The sequence below is a fragment of the Ischnura elegans genome, chromosome 1 (genome assembly GCF_921293095.1).
Source record: "Ischnura elegans chromosome 1, ioIscEleg1.1, whole genome shotgun sequence".
Taxonomy (NCBI): Eukaryota; Metazoa; Arthropoda; class Insecta; order Odonata; family Coenagrionidae; genus Ischnura; species Ischnura elegans.
In genome coordinates, this window is record NC_060246.1 from 112,942,448 (window position 1) to 112,955,336 (window position 12,889).

Here is a 12,889-nt window from a genome sequence, read left to right on the forward strand (position 1 = left end):
TCACGGGGGGGGGGGGGCGGAGGCAGGAAGAAAGGGGAATTTTGTGAGTTTGGGTGACGCGCGGAGAAGAGTGGGGGGGGGGGGTGTTTGTGACGGGGTTGGGGGTGGATTTGAAACACGCCCATTAGCGAGATTAACTCCCAACTCTTTTCTTCTTTCCCCGGAAAATTCTCCATCCCACCCCCTCCTCCACCTTACTCTCTCCCCCCCCATACATTCCCGCCAATCCTATTCTCTTCCGCCCCCAATATCCATCCTACCCCAACCCTCCAAATTTTGCTTAGCAGCACCTGCCGCTGATTCTACCTCTAAATTTTGCGAGCCTAAATCCAACTCAAATGCAGATCCACGGATATTACAAAAGAGGATCCTAAAGTCTTCCCCTAAATGTGTTGTCAACCACCGCGCATTTAAATGAGTCTATAATAGTCACCACTCGCGTAGCTGACGTAGAAATTGGTCCGAGTTTTACGGGGAAATAAGGTTTAATTAGTGGTTTAACCGTAATTTATGTATGTGTTCTATGAAATTCATTGACGTACACATTGATCCGAGTTTCACGGGGAAATAAGGGTTAATTAGCGGTTTCAACCGTAATTTATGTATATAATGATGTGATCAATCAAATTCATAAGATTTCAGTGCTATTCCTCGTAATTACACACATTGTAATGCAAAACATTGGAAAAAAGGATCGCATCGCACTCATCACCGCGCCGCGGACGTTTTCGAAAACCGATGAAAATGCGACCGAATTGGCACCAGAATCACCCCTCTAGGGAATGGAAATGGGCCTCCTCTATGCAGTCCTATTGCGCAGAGCCATCGAAAGAGGACGCATACCTTGGACGCGCTCTACGGTCTTCTTTCGTAACGCATTAGTCGCTTAAAAATTATGCTCCGAACCTTGAAATTTACAGCTTATAGCACTGAATCCGTGGCGCCGACTCCATGGGGCCTGAGGGGGCTCGAGCCTCCTCAAAAATTCGTCATGGGTGTGAGGAAAAAATGTGTCAGGCTTGTCGATTTCCCCGGAGTGTCGAGATATCGAGATTCGATTCATCAGGGTTCTAATGTTGATCATAAATCTTCTAAAATGCTTAAAAAACTTAACACTCACTACTTATAAAATTTCCCGGGGTAAGATCCCCGGTTAGGGCCCCCCAATATTTTTTGTAAGTCGGAATCCCTGCACGAAATTCGAGAAATAGAGCATATACAATGCAGGATACCTTGAAGAATTGATGCATAAGTTAGTTTAGTTGAATTGTTTTCAGGATAATTTTCCTCTTTTTCCACTCAAGCCCTATTGAATAGCCATGAAGATGCAGAGACATTTGAGACCTTATGCATTAATTTTGAAATTACATACACTATGAATGAAATTCGTCATTAAAAATATTTGGCTTTGCCGGGATTCAAACCTGGATCTCCCAATTGCGGGTCAGGCGTGCTAGCCAATACTAGTCAGGCTAGGTAGCGCGTGACTGTGTACAAATTCATTTGTTTTATGCAGTGCTAGGAAATTTACAGGCTATATCACTGGCAGAGACCTTTAAAGAGGTTATGGGAGTGATCACTTACGCAAAGCTTGATGTGAATTAAATTATTGACAGAACAAAAATACTTTTTAAAAAATTCATGCTAATTATAATAAATTAAGTGGCAATAATTTCCGAAGATGCATTATATAAAAAAGAGGGGAAAATAATGGTGGTGCCATGAATCTCTGATATGTAATACATTTCCCTGCATTGCCTGCACGTATTGTTATCCAAGGTTGACCCCAGGAAAAATTTATTTTCCTCTTTCACTGATTTCCCGCTTAAGAATTTACTTATCATTTCGAAAATTTCGGAGTATTTGGAGAATATCGCTTTATGCATTTACCTGACATTTGATAATTTGCCTCGGTATTTCCTCAGCTGCATTTTTTTACATATTTGAGAAACAGGAAAATGTAGACAAAGGTTTACTCTACAGATTATTTAGTTAAACAAAAAAACCAAATTGAATGTTTTTTCTAACTTCATCAATAAAGGCAAAATACGACCGATCGATAGGCAGAGATGCACCAACTTAAGAAATCATCTCCCATTGACCTCACTGTACCTAGGACTTCGTTCATTGTCATAATTCGTTCTCGCATAGAACACGTCTCCGCATTTTTAATTGATTCTCAACACCCAATCCACCTCTGACGGTGTATCCATAAATATAACTTTACACTTTAAAAATTCATACATATAATATCGATTATTGTGAGAGTTTGTTTGATCAGCGGTTTGGGATGAAAGAACTATCGCGCGCGCCCTTTCTCACGCCAAATTGTGCTGTTGGTAACGTCAATACCATTTTGTCGAGTAATAATAATAAATATCAGAATTATAATTGACCCTCTCCTCCTTGTTATCAACTGGAAGTTCTTAGGCGTTCACGTGCATAAGTGGGTAACGTGGGCTATATAAGACTCTAACATGCTGCCTCGGATGATTTACGAGTCGAAGAATATCCCGCGTGTCCGCGATTGATTGCTATCTGAACATATTGCATACTGCAGTTGTTTCACATTTGAAAATTTTACCTCATTATCAGTATTTCCTCAAGCGCATTTTTTCATTCTAGTAAGAGGAAAATGTGGAAAATGGTCTTCTCTACGTACTCTGAAAATGCCCTCATGATAGCGTAAGTTTTAAGGGTCAGTTTTACAGAAATAAAATATACGAGAGGACGGATGCGTCCTCTAACGAATGAGCAAATAAGGAGAGGAAAGAAGGGTTTCTGCGCATGCGGCTATGATTGAAATGGAAAAATCCCAGATCACGTGATTCCCTCATTCCCCTCTAACCTCACCGTGCCGGGAAATATCACTGATTAGCTTATTCCGACGATGGCATTGTGTGACTCTTTTCGGCGAGTATGTTTTCATGTAGTTAAGTCCGAATTAAAATATTCATCCCATTTTTAACATCCAAGAAAATAGATAGGTGTAACGGTTCAAATAAAATCTAACCATAAAAAAATTATTGGCGTGTTCTATTTCCCATAGTCATATTGAATTTGAGCGTATCAGTACTGTCTTCAGTTTATGGCTACTGCGTAACCATATTGAGCTGTTTGTGTTTGTATTGAGAATTCACATTAATTTCAGAAAGCAAGCAATCGCCGATTTGCGAAGTATTCATCGATACGTAAATCGTGCAATCGTGGATATGAAGCAGACCGTTGGGTCGTTAATACACTACGTTAATATACCCACTTATTGAGTGGTTTCTAAGGCACAAATGAAAGAGGAAAGCATTAACTTTTCCAGTGGTCAAAATCCGATCACAAATTAATAAGTTGTTGCAGGATACGCAAACAATGGCGATCAATTAGTATGGTATCTCCTTGATTTACTCTGGCGAGGATTGGCCCAATTCGGCATTATGTTGCCTTCAGAACAATGGTTAAATGCTTTGAGTAATCGGAATAAATTTTAAAAAATTCCTGCAACAAAAATGTAAAAATAGGTATGCCATATTAGTGACAAGATTTTTCCACTATTTTTTTAAAGATTAATAATTGATAACGTATGAAAATAATGATAAAATAAGGTATGATTAGCCATTTAGCGATAATTCAGCGGAAATTAGTTTCATCGGTCATCCTTTCCACCGACTCGACCGTAATTCTTTACACGCATGACAAAACTACACTAATATTAATAATAATATCAGAATCCAGGGACAAACAAAGATAAATAGCAAAAATATTCCCATAGGAAATTTATGCAATGTACTTTTGAAGCATTTCTCCAAGATAGTTATTCTAAATCTGACATGACTGCAATGTGTTCTAGCGTGACCCTTATCACCGCCGTGATCTGCACGACGGGGTTGAGTGGGGTCGGAGGAAGTGGGACATTGCCGGGGGAAAATAAAAGAAAAATTGACAGTCGCTGGCGCGTTTTCTCGCCTCTAGAAATTGAGTCACTTGAAGAGAGGGTTGGGAGAAGGCTGCACAGGTTGTTGACAGCTAATTTCCCTATCAAATGTTTTCTTCATTTTGGAACTCTTTAAAGCCCTATGAATATCTCGGAATGAAGAATATTGTTAAGCTCAAAATGAAATAGCCTAATTTAATATTTCATCTGTTTTCAGTAAGCACGAAGATAATAAAATCCAATCTAGAAAACAACTCTGATTCTAATCAAGAGTCATAAAGAGATACCTACTCGCCAAAGACCTCAGGAAGCCTGTAAAGTGCTTGGAAACTTATGAAAACCACAGTTATGCTACTAGAAAGAAACAAAAGCCGTGAATTAATTTAATAATGAAGAGCATTTGAATAAAAGTTCTTTAAATTTAGTTAATCAAACTTAAATTAATCAAAATAAAATCAAAGGTTAAAATAATTGAGCAAGCAGAAAAAGGGATGTTTTATCCAATGGGCGAAGCTGACAAGTGTAACGCCAGAAAATTCTCCAAAACAAACTCTATTCGGTAATTTCAGATCAAAATTTCACTGGTTCTTCCGAAGTTATGCGGAATTCAATAGCTTCCTCACTAATTGATTCCTAGGCAACCTACTTACCACAATAATTATGAGCGCTCTGCAGCATTCCATTTCATTCGATCCCCCTCGCATCTTTGATGACATCATTAACTTTTCATGAGCTCAACAAGTGACTTGATATATTTTCCTACCAATATGGAAGTAGAATATTTCCAAGTACAAAGTCACTTGTTTCATGCAGTGCTTCTTCTAAAATCGATTTCCCAATTTATCCACTGCATTAAGACATGGTGTTTGGAAAAGGTGACCGACCTGTGAGGTCATTAGCGCCACGAGGTAGGTTATGGAAGGAAGAGCGGACGTCGCTATTAGCCTACTCTTAGCGGGAGACGCCACGGGGACCAAGGCTTAGCGTCCCATCCGACGGAAGGCGTGCTGTACTTGAATCGCCCTCCAAAAATCACTCAAGCAGGGCCGTCTCTGAAAAGTCTCCGCCACCGCCGGGATTTTAACCCGGGCACATAGGGTGGGAGGCCAATACTCTAGCTGCCACACTAACCCCATGCCCCAAATGAATTTAATAATAGTGAATTCGGATTGATGGGAAATACACCATAAAAATCAGCATCGGTTAGTTGAAAGTGGAACTCAAAACCATTGGACGAGCATTCATTAGTAACACGAATATTGCCATAGAGGTTACTCCAATTGGATTTTTAACTGTATCGTAACCAACAGCGCATTTGTGAATGGGTTCAAAAAAGTCGCCACCAGCGTCGCTGACAGGCAAAACGATCCGTATTCCACGGAGAAATAAGATATAACTACGGCTGGCAACATAAATTTAACGACGTAATGATGTAATCAGTCAAATACATAAATTTTCGATGGAATTCCTCTCCCAATCATTTATGTATACCACGCATACTATATCATTTTATTTATTATATTATTCCCCAAATATTAAATGGTGAATAGTGAGAATAAATGGATTGCTCTGCACTTGTCGCGGAGCGGCGGGCATTTTAATAAACTGATTAAAATGTCCCAATAGGGGCAGCAATAATGAAGCCTCAACGGGACGGGGACTGATGCATTCGCTGTCTCACCTCGTCGTCGCCGATGGACACGAACTCTTCGGCGTCCGGCCCTCCGGAGTCTGCAGCCGTGGAGTGCGACAGGTGGAGACTGGCGGGGGCGTAGCTGCGGGACAACTGTCGGCTTCGCGACGTCTGCCGTGGCCGATGGCTCGTCAGTGCCTAAGGGGAGGAAAAAAATACAGCATGCCATTAGGAAAAGGACTCCATGTCATAAACCAAGTTCACCGCGCAGTCAAGCAAATATTTCCATCATCAGAGGAACTTGTATCAGGGGCGCAGCTAGGAATCAAGGCTAGGGGGGGTTTTAGGCGCAATTAATACTTTGGGGTATGGGGCCGCCAGGGTAAGTGGGAGCCCTCCACCAGAAAATTTTTAAGATTAATGGTTCAAAATGACTAGTTTTACCGCTTTATGACAGATATTTGATTAACTCTAACACTATTCTATAAGTAATACTAATCTATTAAGTAAAATGGATTAAACTTAAAATTTCTCAGAGCCCTGGGGGATGGGTTTATCCCCCAAAACCCCCCCCCTCGCTACGCCACTGACTTGTATACTTATATTCCTCAAAATGTAGACCATCCTACTTCGTCGCTAATACACTTAAAATACACTTATCCAATCCAGACAATAAAAAAATGCATTTTTTTCTGGACCAGTCTCAATAAATTTAATACCGGTCAAGAAAATTTATTTCTCTACTACGACAACTCCACACACATAAGTCTCAATATTTTATACCCGAGTTTCGGCCGATGTTTACGAAATCATCCTTTGCTTAAAATTCTATTTATCGTGAAATTCTAATAATTAGACCAAGCAATGGAAATTATTTATTTAAATTCAATTACCCTAAGGTTGGAATAAAGTTGACATCAGGCATCGCTAAAGAACAAAAAAAGGCATGGAAAAGAGAAAAATTGTACGTGATGTATCAATATCAAATGAATTCAAAAAGAAGATATAAAGTCACATGACGATAAAAGTTGAGCAAATAAGAATGAAAGTTCAATTATTACCCAAAGTACGTCATTACGCTCAATAATTCATCACAGAAAAACCGCTATTTAATCCGGTCTCGGGCTTAAACCGTTAAAAAAATCAAAAGGTTTTTTCGATGGTTGGATTATTTACTGGAAACCAATATTTTGTTTACCTCCGATACCAATGCATGCCTGTGCGGTTTTGGATCTATTATTTAGGGGGAAAAATTTCCGGTTTTGGAAGGATTATCGAAAATCGAGGAAATTTGGCAACAACGGTATCAACGCAATTAAATGACGAACAGTACCAGCTGATGTAAGCTGAAAAGACTGTCTAGTACCTTCCAGAATAGCCAAAAACCGCGTAATTTTAATAAGAAAAATTCAGGAATGAGAAAAGTATAAAAATAGCTTAATTTTCGGCGTCACAAGCGGATTTTTTTATTGTTTTTATGGAAATATGCCTCCATGGAATTTCATCAAATCCCTAACATGAATATCTCGGCACTATTTATTTGACGCACTTTAACTTTCATTCAGAGCCCCTCTATTTTACACTACCCATTCCAGTCAAACTGCATTTATACGAGGGGAGAAAAAAATTCAATGCTGTATAATTTACCACGCATATTAAAGGTACGCAATACTTCCTTTCCATGATGACCCTATGCGCAATTTCTTTACTTTAATCAGGGAGAGGTCTCATCATACCATAGGTCATTTGTATTGAGTTCAGTCCTACAACAGATTGCATCTACCATGGCGACTATTGATAATCGAACGCCATCATTCATTACTGCCATTCGATGGCCAAAAATTCGTTGATTATGTGTGGTTACATTCAAACAAAGATTACAATTCTGGCTGATTTTGACATAGCTCGACGGCTAAGTGAAAGTGGATATCTCGTCTCTGAGTGAGAGGGCAACTTGTAGCAGGAAAAAATTGCAGACCCTATAAAGGTTGTTATAAGGATAGGAAAATGCACGCCTCTATAATATAAAGGCTGCGGCACGCGGAATAATATAATAACGGCAATTCACTTCTGTCCAATTATTTAAGTGGTGGAAACCAGTGATATTCGTAAGTAAAAAGTTGAAAATTGATGATTATACTCTTTTGTGTAGTTTGGAATCAGTGCAGTGTAGTGGGTCATTTGAGTAGAATGCGTGTTAACTAACGTCGGCTAAGACTGAGGAACCGGAAAGCGGTGTTGCGGTAAGGGAAATTGGCACGTTATCGTCGTCCGATGGTGAATTACCCGCAGGAAATTGTATCGGGAGATCGTCAGTTGACGGTTTGCCTCCAGCTGTCCGTTGGCCAGTGTGCTTGGAGTGGAGTATGATGGACGTTCTGTTGTTGCAAGCCATTTACATGTGTTTTTGAAGACTGAGGACAAGCTTTTTCAAACTGATTTTGTGGATTATTTAAATTGTGTGTTCGATTGTGAATGGTTGTAGATAAATATAGACATAAAAGGAATTTTTAAAGATATTGCTCAGAAGAGGAAAAAAGTTAAAGCGTGTTTAAAAATTGAACATATTTTATTAAAGTTGATGCGTAGTTTTCCGCGGCATTGTCTAGATGATGTCTCCATGTTCCTGGGCTTCACCGCGTGGATTTTTCTTTATGACGACAGTTTCTCCGGTATTCCAACCGGCGTCTTCAGGTCTCGACCTGAAGACGCCGGTTGGAATACCGGAGAAACTGTCGTCATAAAGAAAAATCCACGCGGTGAAGCCCAGGAACATGGAGACATATTTTATTAAAGTCATGTTTTGAGGTTAACGAAGAACAGACGTTTTACTATTGATTTTTACTGATAATATCCAGAAAACTAGGGCCCCTTGGAAAGATTTAACGTAAAATTTTAACCTCTATCACACTGCGAAATTTGATTACGATATGGTGGTGACACATGGATACATTCCCTTGTAAGACTGAAATTTTGTAATTTATCTAGATGATTTGTTGTGACGCGAACGGGTACAGTAACCGTGGGTACCACTCGTAAGGTCACATTTTCCGAAGGTATATCAACATCTGTATTTTGATAAAATCTACACGGGAAATCAGCCGGGTAAGGATGGATATTGCTACCAACGTTTCAATGGCCTTCTCTGCCATCGTCTTCAGGGCGTCTTGATTTCCCGTGAAGATTTTATCAACAGCATTCGCCGGGAAAGCACCAAATCCTTCTTCAACATCTGTATTTGATCAAAAACACTCTCATAAAATATACTGGAATATACTATTTTTTCACCAGCAATAATTTTCTCATAGAAAAGAAAGTACGTCTACGGTTTGTTCTTTCTTTTTGCGTGTTTAATACAGTTGTGACACACACTATACGAGATTTTTTTGACCATGTGAATTTATAATGTAGATTACATTTGTTTTATTGATTGTATATACAAAAATAGACCTACAAGCTCAAATATAGCGGTAACTGTGAAGATTAAAAGGTAATTTCCAAAAAAATATCTGGCAGGGATAGTGATTTTCTTGACTTACCGTTGATAAAGTAAGTTACAACAGTATATTTTGAAATTTCATCCTGTATTTTTTTAACGCGTTTTGAGTTTCGTACATTTTCATGCATCACGATATTTTCACCTAATTCTCTTCTCGGCGAGGAATCGTTAAGAGAACGCATAACTGCTCAGTTAGACAGATATTTTTCTCATTTCCTGAGGCATAACTTGTTTAAAACTTACGCCAACATCTTGAAATTTTCATAGCACGTGAAGCAAAGTTTATCCAACATTTGCCTGCATCTCAGGTACAAAAATCTAAATGATTTACAGGCTTTTTTTGCAACTATCTAATCAGTAGTTTCTCGCGCCGCTTCACTGAAACCCGGATAGATAACGTATAGTAGTTCCTTAAACTCTCCCTTCTTAAAACTCCTTCGAATTTTCTGCTATCGTTTATTTATTACCAGCAAACATTCATATCTCCCCCGAGAAGTTCGCAGAAAAATACTGATAGCGTACACTTAAGTTTCATGGCTGTCGTCACTACTCGCAATGCACATGTTTTCGCCCCTTCCGAGTCTCATCCGAAATCGAGACATAATGAACTTGAACACACAAAAGCTCAGTAGAACGCATAACTCTCGCTCAATCGGGCTTCTTTTTTCCTGACTAATTACTTGTTCAAAATGTATGCTATCTTCTAGAAATTTCATTTTCTGGAGAGTACACTTGCCAAAATATCTCAAATATAAACATTTTACCCCTTAGAAAATTCAACAGTAATATCTACTTCCATGTTCTGTGATACAGGTTAATTTTGTCCGAGGGAATTTGTATTGGAATGCAGATCCCAACTATAAAGACATTTAATTACTTAGCATGGCCCCTTGTCACGGGGATGGTAATCTTTGCTATCAATGTTTTTCCCTGTAGTTTTTGCGCAGTACACAGGGGCGGGGAATTACATGAAGACTGTTTGCCAGACTTCATACGTATTCTACCAATGATATCCAACGATATGAATGCATTTATAGATAAATATATCCTGTCGCTGAAAAATGATTAATTTCAGGGTATAAATTATACCCTGGAAATCTCAATTTCTGATAAAAAGTAGTATCATCACATCAGCCTATCCTATCGTTGATCATTGATTAATTTCTGCAAAAGGCCGTAAACTTCCAGCTAATAGCTTAAGTTTTAAACTAGTGGTATATCGGGGAAAGAGACAAAGCGCGACTGGTTGAGTGGGATTTATATACTCTTTTAACTTCAATTCTTTTAACTCAATACGTCCGATGACCTCGCCAAACTTGACGGAGCTTCCACGGTCACGGATCGACTGGTTAAGGCACTAGCGCTCACTCAGTCGAAGACAAGCGAAGGGCGGTCACCGCTTCCTGGTGGAAAGCGATTGGTCGGACTGGGGAAGGGGGGGACGTGGGGAAGAAGGTTTGGAAACTCCCCCTCATATCCCTGAGGGTCTTCGGTGAAATGAGTGGCGAACAGATTGGACGGAAAACTTCCAACATTGACTCGGCGTCGCACGAACTAGGAAGTCGAAATATCAACTTCGCCCAAATGTGAAAGAGAAATCTCCTGGAAGCAATATAATGGATCAGAGGATATATGTATGTGACATAATTGGGGTCGCCAAACTCCGCCCTAGTCCTAGAAGGGAAGTAGAGAGGGCCAAAACGGTATAGCGACAGTACGACACTACGAATTGATTGGATTGCGCCGACACATCAGGCCTAAATCTCTTTGCAGTATGACAAGCTTAATTTGGAAATAAAAGGTGGACAAAGTTGTTTGAGAATCATGCCACTTTGAGAGCTTCAAATATTGTCTCCATGGCGGTGCCACTGTTAAAAAAAAAGATTCATCCGAATGTAAAAGAGTATATGTTTGGGTTTCCCATGTCAGTTGTAAGAGTGACCAACGCTTCTTCGCCTATAACAGAGATTTGGTCAGGACTAACGATTCCACCTATTTTGCGCTTCAATATATATATTCGCCTATCTATTGCAAGTAAAGTGGTTCTCGATATCTACGCCATATCCTTGGACAGCGTAATCTGCTATGGTAGATTTTTCCAGTAAGAAGAGAAACAATTGGGAATATTCCAGATCAAATCCAATGATCGGATATACGAGTATATTGACACACAACATAGACAAGATAATTAGCTCTGACGAGGTTTGCGACGAAGGAGAAGAAACCCCGGCCACTCCCACAAATGAAGAAGGGAAAACCAAAAATTACTCTAATCATATGGGACAACCAGCGAAAGTTGTAATATTTTGAGGTTTATTCGACGCTATACAACGGTTATTTCCCAAAGTCTGTCGAATACGATAATATCCAGAAAATGATTTTTTCTGTAAATTGCTCCTATACGGAAGTGAGGCTGAACAATGACAGCAGCGGAGAAAGCAAGGATAGAGGCCTTCGAAGTGTGGTGCTACAGAAGAATGATGAAAATCAAATGGATCGACCGAGTTAGCAATGAGGAAGTCCTGAGAAGAGTAGGAGAGAAGAGAAGCCTCATGAAAACCTTATTAAGAAGACGGAACAACCTTAAAGGCCACATCTTGAGACATGATGGCCTGATGCATGGGCGCAGCTAGGAATTAAGGCTGGGGGGGGGATTTAGGTGCAACTAACACCGGAGTGTGTGGGGGTATGGTATACCCATCAGGATAATCAGCAGGTGCGAGATTAGTAGTAGGAATTATAAAGATAATTGGTTAAAAACGGTGAGTTTTACGGCTTTCTGAGTGATATTTTATTCATACTTCCACTATTCTTTTAGTAATATCAATCCAATTAAGTAAAATGGGTTGAACTTAAAAATTTCTCTGAGCTCTGGAGGGGGTTTATCCCCCAAAACCCCCCCTCGCTGCGCCACTGGCCTGATGAAGACAATCGTTGAGGGACAGGTGGATGGCAAGAACGGAAAAGGAAGACCTCGAACAGAATATATGGAACGGGTAAAGAAGGATGTGAAAGAAAAAAATACGAAGGTGTGAAAAGATTTACTGATAGGAGAATTGAGTGGAGAGCTGCGTCAAACCTAACTTAGGATTGTTGGCTAGTGATGGTGATGATATCAAATGACGCTTAAGAGCACAGAAACACAAGAAACTTAAAGCTTTCTTTTACACATCGCTGAGGCATAACTTATAAAAACTTACACCATCATACTGAAACTTTCAGGCAATATAAAACAGAGTGTTTTAAACATTTTTCTCTCATCTCAGGCACAAAAATTTGCCTAATCTACATCTTAGTTTGCAACTCTTTAATGTGTACTTTCTTGTGCCTCTTGCTAATTCCAAATTCACTATGCGATCACTGTAAAACTTCCACTACATCTTTACTCCTCTAAGAAATATTACGTCCGCAGCATAGAATGTTTCCTATATTCTGTCTCTCACTTGAAATAAGACAACGTGATTTTATTCCAAGGAAGTAATCTTTTTTTCCTTCCAGCATGAAGCCACCCTCTTGTTGGCTCACAGATGGCAGCATATCTCTTCTCTTGGATAATGCGCATGCGCACATGTGATGACACGGAAATAATTCTCACTGCGACTTAATTACGAACAAAAATTTGGCATGACCCTGTCGCTGAAGTGAAAGCAACGACGAGCTACACAAATATTTTACAGCCCTGCGGAGGAACAAGTACCGCGAAGTAGGGGCGACGCTTGAACAAGGAAAAAAATGACACCATGACACGAAGGGGAGACAGAAACATTGAGGAGAAACACTCCACCTTCTTTACGATGTGAATGAATGATTAATAATGAAAAGGACTCGAAAG

General features: G+C 39.7%; 1 protein-coding gene across 5 annotated transcripts in view; it reads right to left on the bottom strand.

Annotated features, from left to right (window-relative positions):
- Positions 1-12,889, bottom strand: part of LOC124168289 (inactive rhomboid protein 1) — a 276,207-nt gene that overhangs the window by 21,796 nt on the left and 241,522 nt on the right. For all 5 annotated transcript variants that reach the window (XM_046546462.1, XM_046546455.1, XM_046546447.1 and 2 more), the window contains exon 5: positions 5,607-5,756. In XM_046546462.1, coding sequence (XP_046402418.1) covers positions 5,607-5,756 — 150 coding nt within the window. The remainder of the gene's footprint in view (positions 1-5,606; positions 5,757-12,889) is intronic.